The sequence below is a fragment of the Lytechinus variegatus genome, chromosome 5 (genome assembly GCF_018143015.1).
Source record: "Lytechinus variegatus isolate NC3 chromosome 5, Lvar_3.0, whole genome shotgun sequence".
Classification (NCBI taxonomy): Eukaryota; Metazoa; Echinodermata; class Echinoidea; order Temnopleuroida; family Toxopneustidae; genus Lytechinus; species Lytechinus variegatus.
In genome coordinates this window covers 27,638,851-27,656,008 of record NC_054744.1, presented here as the reverse complement: position 1 = coordinate 27,656,008, position 17,158 = coordinate 27,638,851, and the positions used below count along the sequence as shown (strand labels likewise).

Below are 17,158 nucleotides of genomic sequence, written 5' to 3'. Positions count from 1 at the left end.
TTTCTTTTTTACATTTAGCTTTTAATAGCAATCTTTATTGATCATTGCATCAAAAGGAAATATTTTTATGCGACGAATTTAGATAAATTATTTTTCATGTCATGACATGTAGACCCTCAATCATTTTTTTCTCGTGACATATCATGAAAACTAGCACGTATGAGGTTCACATCTACTTTAGATGCCTTCCATAATACGTAATAAGATGTCTAAGTTCTCTTAACTATATTACAATTTTTATTTATCTGTTATGCAAGGATATGGGAGCATTATTTTGTGCTCTCCTTTTCTGGTAAATTACGTCTATATCGTTTTTTAATGTTTTATTATGATAATGTATAAACTGGCATATTAAAGTGGAACACTCGGGGGTATGATTATTGTATTACAGAATCAAAAGCAGTAGGCTATTCCGTTTCGCGTCGGTAATAATATGATTTAATTTGTGTTTACAGGGAAATAAGTGATTGTTTCTATTTCTTTACAAAAATCTACGCGTGGCTTCACGTTTATCAAGTTTAAGCATTTCAAAAGCAAGAGTCAGCGTTCCAGAGAAAAAAATGCAAGTCCATGAACTTGAGCAAGACAGGCTTCGAGGAACCGTCCACCATGCAGTGAACCAAAGGGTATATTAACCTGTGACGTTTTCCTCACATTGACCACTCGTTGGGCTCTGAAGAGCATTAGATGACTTATTTTGCTCCAAGAAATATTTCCTACCAACAGGACCTATTGGAACATTCACATAATCCTTCGAATCCATGTTACGTTTCTTCGATTGGCGTGCCTTTTGACGAAGTTCTTGGTAACCGGATCCATCGTCGGATACTCGTTCATCGATTGCAAGGTCAGTGTAAGTATCCGCCTCCGGGATATTGGTTTGAGTAGGGGTTTGTATATTGGTCATAGCATAATTTTCTAGTGTTGATCCGATGTTACATAAACGTCTGTATGAAACACGTAAATAGATAATATTTATGCTATAACTTTGCGTCAACTAACCCTATGGATTGTGGTTTAGCTATCAAAGCTTAATTACCACAGTCTTCCCGTCTTTATTAATTTTTATTTATATCAATTGAATCTTTCAGATCTGTAGTCGAGAGTTTGAATTGTGCATTCCCCTTCTTAATTATTTTCCTTTTAATCCAATTATGTATAATATTTTTAATGCCTTTTTTAACTATTTTAGATAACTCAAGTGCTTTTTTTCTTATTAATATGCTGTTTTTGTCTTTACGATCCATATTGTCGTCGCACATATCTAGATGTATACTATTTATCTATATATTCACCTTACTCTTTTTTATAGTTTCATAATTTTGTTTTGCTTCTTTGAGTAGGGTCATCCTCCCTTTTTCATTTGTCAACATCACGAATATTTATATGTGTATTGTTATTTGTTTTTATCGGAAATAAATTCAATTTAATTCAAAATCCTTTTTACTTTAATGTATATCTAATATTTTATTTTATGTTATTTGTCTATATGCTTTAACGTTATATGTTATACTTTCGATTTACTACGTTTATAATGAGTTAATTTTCAAACCGAATATAATTTATTAAAGAAAAAAAATATTTTTACCTTCTGAGAGAGAGGAGCGCGATCAAGGCACAGAATAGAACAATTGCTACAGGGACGATACTGGTTAAGAGAACAGTTGGTAAGGAGTACTTCCAGGGATTTTCTGGGGGTTTAAAGGTTTCCAAAATAACAATAATAATATAGGGTATTCATATTGCGCACATATCCATTTGCAAGGCGCTCAAGGCGCTCCTATATTATCCGGCTAAGTTAGGCTTCACAGCGTACACAGCGTCTTGAGAAATTGCTTGAGAAAATGAATATGTCTGACTTTTGGTATGTTTCTTTTAACTTTCTTTGGCAACTATTAGACACGTCATCAGCGGTTTGATATATTGTACAAAAATTAATGAGGAGCATAATCGTTACACGTTGAGTGAAAATGCGGATAAACGTATTACCTTCATAGCATGCTCATTATTCACAGTATCACTTGTGTATCATTTCCAAAATTAGATTAAAATTTGTAATATTTTTTTAATAAAAATAGAGTGCTCACCCTTTTTAGCAACTAAAGACTCTAATTGTTGACTCCTTGGACCTTCCCCATCTCGGTTCATCATAGAAGCAAAGAGCACATACCTCGTATTGACATCCAGTACAGTCAAGGAGTAACCGTCAGACGCGCCAATGTGAGCGTCTGTGTATCCAGCATGAGTTGACGCAGATCTAACGGCTTCCCAGTAGATCCTTACACCTGTGTACCCGCTTCGACAATTGGCGTTGGCAGATGGCGGATTCTTGAAATAACATTTTGCAGAGATAGAACAAAGGAAGAATAAATGCTGCTGAAAAAATACGTTGTTTGTCGCTTTATTGGGAGAATATTGCCAACTACAGTTCTATAATTCATAGGATATGAAATGATTAAAATGATAAGCCCTCGTCATTACCCGACGTAGTAAAATTCGGCCGTTGTTGGAGGGAAGTTTCTTATCTAAGCCAACGTCGAAGGATATTCACAAATTCCATAACCCAGTGCCAATCCACACAACACCCGTCTCAAAAATGACTGCTAAGTGATCGGCGCTGGGTTATTCCAGAGCCATGTATAGAGATAGTTCGGCCGACCCGGTTTAAATGGGTTACCAACATGGCACAATTTCTTTTGTACTAGCCTTGCCTAACAAGCATTATGCTCTATATTTGTAACCAATGAAATCAGGTTGGCCAACTCTCTCTCTCGGGTGATTCAATTTATGTTCCGTTGTTTTAGTCCAACCTTTTATATACTACCTACCTGCCACGTGAGTAGAATGGTTCCTGGAAGTTTGGATGGAGAAATAGAAAACGACATTGGTATTCCAGAAGGAGCTATATTGGTAAAGGAAAAATAAAATCAAAACAGGTATGTAAAGTCTCAAAAATGACTCCATTGACAAAATGTTTTCAGGACGAATTAAAACATCAAAAGTAAGTGCTGCTTTGAGAACATGCATAACTGTAATAATAATAATAATAATAATGATAAACAGTTCTTTTATATAGCGCATATCACAATATTATGAATAATGTCTCTATGCGCTTCCAAAGGACTTGGATATTATTCTGTTCTGTTTCTGTTTGTGGTAACTCCCGTAGGAACTCGACAGGACAGCATTTTGCTGGTAAACGCCAAGCAGGTATTTAACCAATTACCCTGGAAACATTTTACGTCTAGGTTAATCAGTCATAGTGGCTGACGTAATAGACGACAGATATCACTCTTGGGCCTTTTTATCAAAGTGGAGACAATGGCAGAGATGGGATTCGAACTCACAACCTTGCGATTATGAGTCCAATGCTCTAACCACTGGACCACACGACCCGTGTAGCTTGACAGCCGATAATACTAAGATTACAGCTCACAGGCATCGTTGCTTTGTAATTGTTGATTCGGTGCTTAGGATACATTTATTTTAAAAGAAGGACAACGAATGCTACTATAATGTGATCTTGGAAGTAAAATAAGAATTAAAAAATCACCTCGATAATCATACTTGCTTTTTATTGCAAATCAGTAACTAACACCGGAAAAATCTGGTAAATTGACTAGACAGCCTAAGAAGACTGTAAAACTTACATAAACACTTCGTTCTACCTCGAACATCCAGTCTGGTTCCTTGGCCACCTGGTCCAGGCCTCACCGCTGCCACACCAAATACATAGTCCGTATCAGGAGTTAGACCAGCCACTGTTGCGGATGGTTCTGGGAGCTCAGTCTTGACCAGTTCTTGAAAGTCATGTGACAGGGAACTGGTCATCCTGTAGAAGACTCTATACCCCATGAGAGGAGGATCACCCACATCCGTTGTAGCATTCCATGGGTGCCATACCAGGTAAACGGAGTCATTGGTCGATCTGCTCACAATAGGCGGACTCGGAATCTCGGGTGGAACTTTGGTCAAAATGAATTACAAACATTCTGTCAATGGGGATGTTTCGCTGCACTTTATGAAGAAGAGAGGTCCAATCGGGACATTATAAAAAAATATGTATATGATCATAAATTGCAATAAATATTGTTAAGGATACGGTCCGAAAAAAGTGCTCGAGAGTAAATCAACAAGGCTTCAAAGGGTACTTACTGAAAGGGTCATCAGCCAACAGATCCTCAGTCCTGTAGCGGCTGACATCGAAGAGAGTGCAGTAAAACACTTCCTGTCTGACCACATTATCAACCAAAAATCTCGCTTCTTGAATGCGATTATTTGCACCGTTTTTATCAGGAGTGATGTTTATCTGGTTGAATGAGTGATTGCCGAGTTTTCTGTAGAGCTCGAAGACTGGTTGTGCTGTAGAGATTAGATTTACAGTCCTTTCGATGATACAAGAGAACCGGGAGGACTCTCCCCTGTTGGGTTTTTCGTACGCCAAGGTAAATGCTTTGGAAATGATAGAAGTTCCCGGAAGAAGTTACATAAATTCGGGGTTCGACTTGCGTTTTTTTCATGTGTTTGTCGTAACTTGAAAGTGCGGTGTGTTTGAGTGAATCGTGTTCGGGTGATCAGATGAGTGGTGAACATTTGACAATTATGACTATTGCAATGACTGAAGGTAATTGATATCCGATAACGATGAAGGTGTTTTAACAAAAAGCTTAAAAAGCTTCATGAAGACGGCAACAATAACCTTTTACAAAATAAAACAATTGATTAGGCCTAAATTAGTTTTGAGCAATAACCAAATATTTAAAGTACTTTTGGTTTGATATTTTAAAGCGGTGGAATCAATGGTGACAAGATCGAGTATGCATTCTAAAATACCTATCTGGGGGAGAGTATTTTGGCTATTTTCGACATCCAGTTATCAACTATTATTAAAATTGTCTATGCATGTAAAAATTGAATACCTTGAATTTTTACTGTTTTTTTTTTCTTAAGAGTAGTATAGTCATGATACTTACAGATGCAATTTGGTCCATAACGTCCGATTTGGCATTCTGGAAAGAAAATTTAAATATGAGGAATGGTAAACGGTCATGCATGCTTTAATTAGTTTATAAATTATGCGCATTTCTGAATTTTGATTCTTATGGGGATGATACCTCTGTCATCCTTATATCTATTAATACAAAAAAATATTAAAAAGTTGTTAATCTTTATATGAAAACACCTTAGAAAGGATTTGAATAAGAGGAAAATCGACTATCATCTTATCCTGAGCATATTTTTGTACACAAAACGCAATGTATAACACAAAGCTCATGGTATATGTTGATTACAGTCGCGACGTGATTTATTCATTACTACTGTTACATGTATGAATAATTGTAAAAGAATTTTAAAAGCAATTACATTTATCTATTAGTTATTTCCCTTTAAGGATAGCCAAGAATTGTAAAGAACATTCCAGGATGTCTTTTTATTATGCAGGCCTTGCCTATTTAAAGGCCAAGGAGTTTTATTGTTGAATAAGGAAAAGCCAAACAATAGAATTGTATTGGTAGTGGAAATGAATAGGCTTAGGTATTTTGTTTACACTGTTGATTTCAATGAGGTCATTCAAGAGTGTTCTGGATTTTGACTGCTCCTGAAAGGAGAAAGTTCTTTTGGAAGACAATTCTAGAAGCTTGTAGATTAGTCGAAATTTGAGAATGATCTAGAACACTTGTAATTAGTATAAAGCTGCAGATTTTTCAAGATGATCATCACATCATATTAGATCACACCATCACATCATATGAGATCACTTCACCAGATCAGATCAGAGCAGTTTATGCATCAATGAACTGTTTGCAGTTATTTTGAGAAATTATCAGTTCTCATCGAGATCATCAACATCATCAACCTGTTCAATGAACACGCTTCAACCCATGGATTACTGAAATTGATTGTTAATCATCATCAACATCGTCTTCACGGACATTTCAACTCGTTGCAGTGACTCTTATTATTCATCGGACTTCAACATCAGTTTCATCATCGCCATCATTGTGAATTTTCGCCAGTCAACTTTATCATTTGGATTATTACTTGGATATAGTATCATTACTTCGGGATTTTACATCGGACACTTCAAGAGATTTATGTAAGATCATTATTTGTTTTATTTATGTATAATTATTTCCTGTAATAAAAAAGGAAAATTTAAACTTATATTTTAAAATCTAATTGTTATTTGTTGCAGTATCGTAACACTACTCAAAATATTTAAATGCAGCATTTTATAATCCGTCTCGTTTTTAATTACCACACGCTATACACACAATATATACTAACTAATTTCATGATTGCGAAAGAGAAAATAAAAGCAAGGCTTCATTGAAGAAAAGAAAATTGCATACGGAAGTGTATCCCAAAGTAAGCTATTTGCATTTTGAAATCCAGTTATTGACCGTGGTGACCGCAAACTTTAGTAAACTTGGTACAGTATTCTTTTGTGTTTTCCTGTAATCATGGTAACTGTCTGTCAATCAGTCGAGTTACTTGTTCAAAGATAATGGATGACAAAATGAAAATGATGGCTTAAATACTGGATGACCAACTTCCCCCTTTTTTTAGATGATGCAACATCAAATGCAACAAGCTTCCTTGTCCTCTTGATTAAAATTCATTTCGTTTTATTTCAATTTTTCAGATTCCACGTTACATGAACATGCATTGCAAAGAATAGTAGGAGTTGAATATAGAGGAATAAGGTAAAATTCTGTACGATGTAGAGTTTCCAAGACATGATGGATTGGGATCTTCGTTAAAGAGCAAAGCATTTTATGCCCTAGTTGATTTTTTTACACTACTACCAGTTTACATTACTTTAATAAGAAGAAGCCAACTATTCCTTTACAAAAACATTATTTGAGAATGAAAGAAATTTTGAGCATTGCATAAAATATTTTAATGTCCTTGAGATAAAGGTGAGTAGACATTAATTCGCATCAGTGGAGTATAGGGGGGGGGGGGGCTTCGGGGCCTATGTACCCCACAAATTTTTACAAAAAAAAAAAAGAGAAAAGGAAAGTGAAAGAAAGGGAAGGTGAAAAGGGAATATACGGTAATATTTTCTGAATATCATGTCGAAATCTATCAGGAAATTAGATTATTGCATTAAAATGTTCACATTTTCGCTCGCTCGCATTTTTGTTTAATGATTTTTGCCCAATTCACCATATCTGGCCCCTTCATTTTTTGTCACCTTTCACGCCACGATATCGCAATATACGAGAAATCCGTACAAATCAGTGAAAAAAAAATCAAAGCAAAGTAAACTTTTTGGATGTCCGAAATTTAATCATGTAATTGGTAGAACCATTCCTATCTAGTCGGGTTTCCACGAAATTTCGATGCTAAGATAAGAACGTATATGTGCAGTAATGAGACCTGAGAAATCATTTCGGTACATTAATTGTTTTTCTATCCCCTTTGAATATTTTTCTTTCTTTCTCCTTATTTACCGATTAAACATTCAAATTGTTTTGAAGAAAAAAAATCATATGAAATTTATTACAAGGCTTTTTAAACCTGACTAACTTCAGATACACATAAGACCCTAGTCCATGTAGATTGTTTAAAATCACAGATACACATTTCCTAAATAAATATGGGATAGGCCTGTATGATATATATTTGTTTTATTTTAACAGGGTTGCCCTTTCAGTTATAAAAACTGCTCGACCAAGGGGCCCTGTATCAACAGAAATTTAAAAACAATACAAAACAATAATACCAACAGTCAATAAAATGAACATAATCAATGAGAAAGAAATTTAAAGAAACTGATACAGAAAAAATAATCAAAATCACTTATAGACTTATAACAAAATAGACAATTCACAGAAATTTTTAAAACATATCTGTGTGAAAGAAATCGCTTTGCATTTTTTGTAATTAATAAAGTGTGTTAATTAATCGGAGAGAAGTGGAAATTGCATTTCAAATAGCAGAGCATTGATAACAAAATTATTTTTTATACAGTATTCGGTTCGAGGTTTTTCAATGTAAAGGGGACAGTTAGTTGAATATTTAGTTCAGAAATTTATTGTTTGATGGCGCACAATATCCTGAATACATTATTTTGTACATCCATATTTTGAATTGATACTGAGCTGTATCTGCGACGGATTGCCATCCTAAAGAGGACAATAATGTGATTCGAGGAGTTAAATAATGTTCATTTAGTATCAGACGAGCACAGCGGTTTTAAAGCTTTTGTAATTTATCCAGATGGCACTTTGCTGAACAGCTATAAAGATTGATGATTTAGGTTAAAAAATAGGGCTTACCTTGACAATTCAGACCTGCCCAACCCTGTTCACATTCGTCCGATACTCGGGTACAAATCCCACTAAATGGATCACACTCCCCTGACATACAGTGACATTTCTGTCCACAACTTGCACCAAACTCTCCCTGGTCACATTCTGATAAATAAATAAATGAATATATTAATATCCATATATATATATATATATATTGTCATTCACTTGATAAATATGTGGACTTCAGTAAATTTTGTTGGATTAAAGCATGAAAGTTTCAACCTTGTTTCTCCTAATATTACTCCCACACGCGATATATATATATATATATATATATATATATATATATATATATATATATATATATATATATATATATATATATATATATATATATATATATATATATATATTTATATAATAACCACGATGACAGCAAACAAAAAATCAAATGAAAGAATGCATCAACATTCTTTAATATCGCATTGTAAATTTGAAACGATTGATTCACATCCTTCCTATTAGCATAATAAGTATAGCTTGAAAAATGCAAATGTTTGTAAACCTTCTGTTCACACACCATTTCAATGTTCATATTGTACTGTACTTAAATGTAATTGATTATGGCATGTTTGATGAATAATCAACACTTTCATGAATTTCAGAGCAAGCCTGATAAAAGCTTAAGAACAACTGACTTATACACGCGCACACATTTTGTTTTTAGTATAATGAACAGAACATTTTCATTTATTTGATATATACACAACAAAAAAAAGTAAGTCCCCTAAATGAAATTGCTGCAACTTTGAATGGAATCATTTTGAGATATGATATTTCGTAGGTGTTTTTTTACACTCATTAAGCAACTCCTGGAGAAAAAAGAGATTTATCGGTTAAGTCATGCATGAGTAATTAAAGATTGAATTAAAAATGACAATTTTTGAAAGTCACAAGAGTCATATTTCAGATTGTACAGATACAAAGTTGGGCAAAAGTTGTTTTTAGATGAATTTTATGGTGTTAATGCTGTTTTCCTATCCATCATTTAGCCACTCCACACACAATTTTGATATCGTATGTTCATGGTTGAGTGAGCACAATATTGCAGGGGCCACGGAAGCGGGGGGCACACTTTTTTCCAAAAGCGTCTACAAAAATGTAAAAATGACCATACGATTGTAAAAACAAAAAGCCCCCCTCACTTTTGGCACAGCCCCTCCCCCACATTTTGAAAACCGTTCTGCTGCCCCTGTATTGTGACATATCATCATAGGGGTTTTTCATACTACCCTCTAAAACTTGTTAGGTCATATTAAAATTTGAAAATTTTGGTGGCTCCCCCGATCATAGGCCCCTCCCCCATTTCTAAATTCTGGATCCACCACGGATTTGTCCATAAATAAAACTGATCATGAGAAATTGCTCGGAAAGGAACACATAAGTGCAGTACTAAAGTATATCCATTCTAAGTTTTCGAATGAGCTCGCTCAACCATGAAAATGTTCGCCATTTCGGAAAGTATGTGGTGATAGAAATGATGGATGATAAAAACAACAGCAATTAAAGTCACATTTGAAACCAATTTGCCCCAATATTCACCTTATTACTCTTTAAGATGAGTCTGTGACATTGAAAATACCAATTTTCCCACTTTGATGCGTGCTCACTCATCCATAAATAAACAAATCGATTTCATTTTTGCACAGAATTCTGCTCATAGGTTGATAAACATTACTGCCAAATGGCATTGCTAAAGACAGCCGTAAAAAAAAGTTCCACCATCTTGAATAAGGGGTTACTTATTCTTAAACATATGCACCCATAATGTACACAAGTCTATGAGAGAGGAAGTCAACATTTTAACAAAAATGATATGACGGTTTGTTTCATGGACAGTTTTTGTTACTTCTACCAACATGAAACTTCGCACATGGCTTCAGAGTAACACTATCCAAAAGGCGCGCACACCAAAATAACAATTCGATACGGCACAGAGTGGGGCCAAGCCGGGGCCAAGGCCTTGAACTTTCTTCTCATTTGCATAATTTTCGAATATTGTGTGCTCACTGATGCATTAAACATCGGGATTTTCATAAAATTCAAATAAAATAAACCATGCAAGGAGGTTTGTGACAGATATCCATAGTTACAAATTGCATTTTTTCCAATAACGTTAAAAAGAGCTCATCACATTCCACATGTTCATTCAAGCGTGAATGTTTATTAAAACGCCTTTGAATCATTGAAGCATGTTAATTGGTCATGAACATAACGAAAAAGTTGATAAAAGATCAGTTTCAATTACCAAAATGAAACAATACTTGCCTACGATATTTGAAAATCGTATTTTTTGTTTTCAAAAATACTCTTCCCCAAAATAACTGTCACCATATTCTATCATTTTTATTGATAAAAATGTGTAAAAATCCAATTATAGCAAAGTTGGACTTGTGTTTATTCAACCGTGAAATTTAGCCAAAAAATTTGTATCGTCTTTTAGAAAGTACCTTTTACAAGCCTTCTGACTATTTTTCATGATGAGAATGTGGAATCAGTTCCAATAAAATGGAATCAAAGTCATGATATTTGGCTTATGACTTTTGAAAAGTGACATTTTTGCCTTCTGACAGTGCTCACTGAAGCATGACGTAAAATACGTCCATAACATTTATTCAGATGGTAGCTCACAAAATTACCTACACGCTTATGTAAAAATATATCAAAAACTCTCGAATTGGTTCGGAAATTATTGATGTTTGTTCAAGGGGGACATACTTTTTTTGGTGTGTATATTTTGATTAACTTTTAGGTGTGCCGCCAGGCGCCTTAGACCACTCGGCATCATTCTGCACCTCAACGATTAAGGAAATTTGAATTCGTTAAACTGATCCACCTCTCCCACATATAGCTGGGCGGGGGTTCTATTACCTGTTGAACAGTCCAATCCTTTGTATCCTGGTAAACATGAACATCCATAGGGATCAAGAGTACAGAATTGAAATCCATGATGAATCCATCCACAACTACCATGAACCTTTTCATTGCAAGCTATACAGTAAAAAATAACAGTAACTATGGTAACTTCTTAATCAATTTCAATAACTTTCATTGTATTTCCGTATTAAAGAACGAAAAATACACCAAACAAGTATAAAGTCAAATATGTGGTAAAAAAATTTAGTCCTGAAAAAAGATTTTTAACAATATTCCGGGGTAAATAGAATTAAACAGAAACTAAACTGGCATTTAAAGTTGACATATCAAAAGAAGATAAGATAGATCTGCCTGATAAAAGAGACTCCTTTGCGAGAATTCGTACCTCCAGGACAAAGTAGTACAGTGTAAATTTATCCAACCATTGGCCAAACAATAAGTTTAACATTGAATGCATAAATCACTGAAAGCAACTTATAAGGCACGAAAGGAGGAATATGTGCATGATAAACCTTCAAACGTACAATCCAAAATACACCAATAAATCAGTCGATTTATATATAATAAGTCACACCTTACCAGCAATAATTTGACAGTTATCTCCACGAAATCCTATGGCACAAATACATTTTCCTGTTAGGTCGTGACATATTCCTCCATTATAGCACGATGAACACGTATGAACACACCCACTCGAGACGTTATAACGACCCGCAGGACAAGCTGGAAACCAAAGGATTGCAAATATTTAATTCGAAATTGTAGATATTGAAGTAAATCATACCTGGCATATTCCTCTATTCTGTTTTCTTTTTTTCTTTTCAAAACCATAATACTTGCGTATAACAATTTTTTATGCATACACGCATTTAGTGTTTAGGACATCCCCATTTTTAACGAGTAATAATAACAATGATTGAAACTGTGAAATTAAATCAAATAAAACGAAAACAAAAACGTTTCACAACTTTGAAAAACAACCTGCTGGAATAAAAGACAATGTCACACAGTGTGATCAAAGTGTGTTCACAGTGTTGAAAATATGAAAATAATATTCGCACTGTCAAGATGCTCAAATTCAACAGTGTGAAGACGTTTTACACTGTGGATACCACGACATAGTGACTGTTCACAATCATGGTCGACTGTGAATATGTGCTTCACACTGTTGATGCTCAAATTTAACAGTGTGAAGGTGATTTCATATTGTGTTCCACACTGTGAACATGCTGTGGTATACACTGTGGGATTCTGTGCTCTCTCCAATAAGAAAATCCCCAAAATTTTGCATATTTTGCTTTGCAAGTAAAATTAGGCGACCTAAATAATGTTATAAGATGATTATGCTATTTAGATCAAGATGTGCTTCGTGCTTAATGCCCATGACCGACGAGATCGTAATAATTACAATATCTTGGAGCTCGATCCAGTATTTTAACAAGGTTTATTTAAGGTGTGAAAGACGGATGGATCTGGCGAAATAAAAGTGTACCGAGTATGATAAATGTATTTAATTTGCATCATCATCATCATCCGGTAAAGTAAAAGTTAATGAAAATTTCAAGATTTAATAGATAAAAAAAACAGTTATTTTAATTATTTACTTATCCATAAGAGTTGGTAAAGACTACCAAAATAATGTCTGATGAGCATCGGGTTTACCTCTAACAAGGAGTCTCATCAATCCTGCACGAGACAGGTGCCTCTCGCCATCCAGGTGAAGCTCATAGACCCCAGCATGGGAGACGTCTACCTCTCCTGGGATGGCGTAGACTGTCGAAGATACATTGGAAGGTGAGGTAATGAGAAGAGATGACTGTGAGGAATCCGATGATGGGTGGAACCTCCAGATCTTGACTGCTTCAGTCGGAGTAATCTCCGTGAAATATATGGTCACGTTCACATCACCCTTGTTGACGGTTTTGGTAAATCTACCGTTTGTTGGAATAAACCTTGCTGCAAGTATTTAATCGTAGTATACACTCTAAGAAATGAAGTGTTAATTCAGCTCTTAAAGAGCGTGTATATAGTGACTGCACTTCGGAGTGCTGATTTGTCTAGTTCAAATTTGAACGAGAAAAATCAGCACTCCGAAGTGCAGTCACTATACACGCTCTTTAAGAGCTGAATTAGCACTTCATTTTTTAGAGTGTATATATCATATATTTCATTTCATTTGAAATGAATCAATTACTGTATATGATATTGTATATATATATTCACTTCTTTTTTATCTTTATTGTTTGAATAGAAATATATAATGTAATACAATATTCATGATATTTAACATGCATATCAAGACACATCAACATGCAAAATATATCCGCATATCCGTTTTTTAAAGACTTTTGTTAATAAACGCATATGTTCGGCCACAGGGGGTCAAAGAAGGGGAGAAGAAAAATAATCACCATCAGATCTGACAAAGATCGTAGGTACCACTGAGCTTTGCTCATCTTGTGATGTCACTGCGCAGTAGACTACACCGTAAGATTGATGTGAAGATGTATTCAGAGATGCAGAATAGTATCCGTTGCCATGGTGACGGAAACTAAGAGGAGTGTCAGTTGCAGAGTGGACGCTACTGTTGTCGGTGATGACGTTACGCCCAAACGTCACGGTGGCGTCCTCACAAGGGGTGATGCAGTCGAAGACAGGCCCATTCTCTGTGCTGGTGTAGCCAAGGGCCAGGGTAGTCACTGGACATGATGCCGTTGCTGCTGCAGGGAGGACAGGATTGCAAGATGGAGAACTTGGAGCAAATCCAGAAGGTCTTATCTGTATTTTCTCTATAAAGATACCTCCCTTTCTCTACTCTTTCTTTTTTCTGCTCTTTGTTAATCTTCTTTCTGTCTGTAATGTTTCGATATTCTCAGTGTGTCCTCAATAAAATTACAAAGTGGGTAAAATTAAACTCGATAGATTAATTAAGTGTAAAAAAGTATGAAAATTTATAGTGAAGTATTTTGTTCCAGAAAGATAATATTCAACTTGAACACACCACAGGGTAAGAACAGATTAATACAATTAACTTTATTGGAATTTTTGGGTTCACCCCTCCCTTCCTATGGCTTTGAAAAATATAAATGGAACGGGAATTTATATCGCCCTCACCTCCACACTTTGTTTGATCATTAATGGCTTTTATTTGCTCGGTTGAGTTCTCGAAAATCAATATAAAAAGAAAAGATAAAATTGTTTGTTTGTTTGCTTGCTTGAAATTTATTTCTGCGTTCAACATGTTCAACATAATACAACTAATCAATTATTACATAGATTTTACATATATATACATTTTAGACACACGTATCATTGACAATCTCTTTCTGAATATAAAAAAAGTATATGAAAAATATTATTTAACTCAATTTCAGAACGCAGGAGACCGTCGTCATGAGCGACCTGCTTGATGTTGACGACGGCCTCAAGGTAAAAAAGCGACGTGTAAAACTTACACATTTTTTAACAAGAGGCCATTTTTTAACAAAATGCATGTCCCATCTTTTATTCTTCGTGGCATCTCTGTTTCCCATATCATTGAGCACCAGTAGATCGACAGTTCTTTTTTTCTTTTTGATCAGCAGTGATTTGCCAATTTATCTGGAAATTTATTTTAAATTATTCAAGGAGAATTCAATTTAATAATTCATATCTTGTCAAATGCTCGTTAATTTCAGGTAATTCCTTTTTTTCAAGTTCCAATACGCATTCTGTATGGTCGAATTAAGTAAACAATGAGCATTATCATGATTATTGATTTATCCATTCATATTCCTTTTTTTGTTAGGGTGGATCTATTTTTCGTTGTTACGATGAATAGTTGAGAAATTCAAAATAAAACTTGTGTTTTTGGAGAATCGGAAATGAAATGTCCTAAATTGGGATATTTTATTGGCCTTTATAATGCTGACTCTATTTGGCAAAGTAACTTTGTATAAATAAGTGTTTCACAGAGGTTGGACCTCCCTTCCATTTTTATTTAATTAAGAATTCGAAAAATTACGCCATTAACAATACCAGTCTTCAGTGTCACCACTATTTTCTTGAAATTATACTGTTGAGAGAGAGAGAGAGAGTTCAAGTACATACCTTTATCTCCATAAAATAATGCAGTCCAGACTATGATCCACATTATACATGTCTCCATATCTTTTTTGGAGAAAATTTTAATTTCGTAATGCATGTAGTTACAAATATCGATAAATAGACTGTATTTACGATTCTCCTGGTAATGGTACTTCGAATGAGAATAAGAAGCTATCAAAGTGCATGTGCTTGAAAGTAGTTTTGAAAGGCCGATTTGAAAACTACTTAAAAACGAGCGACAAGCCATTAACTGCGCGAAAGAATGATGATGGGCTCTTTTCTAATGTAACACTTGAAATGAAATTAAAGATGGAAGGCTTGCAATAGGCCACTTAGTCCCCGCGATCAGGGGCATTTCATTTTACATTAATTAGTGTTTATGCTGGTTAAATTCTTATCGTCTTTAAGAAACCAAACAAACAATTACAATCCGAAACGATTAAACCGCTAATTATGCATACTATAGACTGCTAAATATGTCGAAATTCTCTTGACAAGCCTTTTGTATTGATGAAATTGATAGAAAACGAAAGTGGATCAAAAATAGATTTACTGGGCTTATTTGAGCCTGTCACTATTTGTGTTGGTAAATGGACGAAAGGTAAATTTTGAAATGCTACGTACATTGCACTTATCAGTCCAGTAGCACTACAATTACATGTTTTTAGTGTTGTTGTTGTTTTTTTTTGGGGGGGGTGTTGTTGATTCATGTGCCATATTGGTAATGAAGTAAATTTAGCTGGGTCGCCACCTAACTTCGAACATTTTATTGATTACCTTAATTAGTGTAATCATCTAATCAACATGTATACAATATCTTAAACCAGAAAAACTGAAAACACAAAGAATACTTCTACATGTACTAGGGTGAACCGTTCTATAGGGGTACCTGTGGCGAGGAATCCATTCATGGCACTATTTGTAAATGCAATCATCGTAATCAGTGTAAGCGTAATTAGCTTAGCATAATGTAGGCATATCAAGAACACCCCGAAACATAAATTATACAGCCCTTCTGTGGTTTTCTATGACGAGGAAATAATTTATGAATTTTTGTTCTTCTTTGTTTTATTTAATCGTTGACGTTGGCACAATTAGCATTATGCACAGATTATGTGTGCACTATATAGATTTCTTTGTCAAGGTATTGTCTATAACAATCTGAAAATATATAAGAATAATAGTCTATTATTCTTATATGAATCTCTCATCATAGAAACATAGAAGAGCTCTAAGAGCTCTTCTATGTTTCTATGATGAGAGATTTATGAGTGACCCTAGATTTCCCATCTTACCAATGACAATGTCGTAATATAATAGAATAATTGACATAATCCACTAATTACAATCATGCAATACGATATGTATACTCCATTGTCATTTTATACCAAGGAAGTACGACAATATTAATAGAAAAATCTATATGGTTTTCTATGCCGAGGAATTACGTAATTTTTTTCCCTTTTAGCTTATCAATAAAAGCATGCATAATTATATACATACATATATATATATATATATATATATATATACATGTCACTGTAAGGTATAATGCGTCACGAAACCATGATACAGCTCCTCTTTCTATGACGGTGAATTCATTCATGACACTATATAGCTTTATTTTTTTTAAATATCGTCGGAATTAGCATTATTAACATATATAATATGCTAACTATATAGATGAATAGCCCATGAAATTTATCTAAGATGATTGATTTGGATATTTCTTTTTCCTATTTAACTTATTATTACCTTGGTCAAAACACTGCTGGACCGTTGGTATCCTGCTTTGCATAAGTATGACATGAAGTGTGAATGTAAAGACCCCATAAAAATATGGTAAACTTGATAGAGATATATGCTGGAGA

General features: G+C 34.5%; 1 protein-coding gene across 1 annotated transcript; it reads right to left on the bottom strand.

Annotated features, from left to right (window-relative positions):
* Nucleotides 1-1,892: 1,892 nt before the first annotated feature.
* On the bottom strand, nucleotides 1,893-14,660 carry LOC121414997 (tyrosine-protein kinase receptor Tie-2-like). Its single transcript, XM_041608036.1, has 11 exons — nucleotides 14,657-14,660; nucleotides 13,613-13,921; nucleotides 12,864-13,157; nucleotides 11,781-11,924; nucleotides 11,196-11,315; nucleotides 8,289-8,426; nucleotides 4,920-5,009; nucleotides 4,156-4,452; nucleotides 3,651-3,965; nucleotides 2,829-2,902; nucleotides 1,893-2,328 (listed from the first exon to the last, which is right to left on the bottom strand). The coding sequence occupies exons 1-11, from the start codon at nucleotides 14,658-14,660 to the stop codon at nucleotides 2,041-2,043; spliced, it is 2,073 nt and encodes a 690-aa protein (XP_041463970.1). The 3' UTR covers nucleotides 1,893-2,040.
* Nucleotides 14,661-17,158: the final 2,498 nt, after the last annotated feature.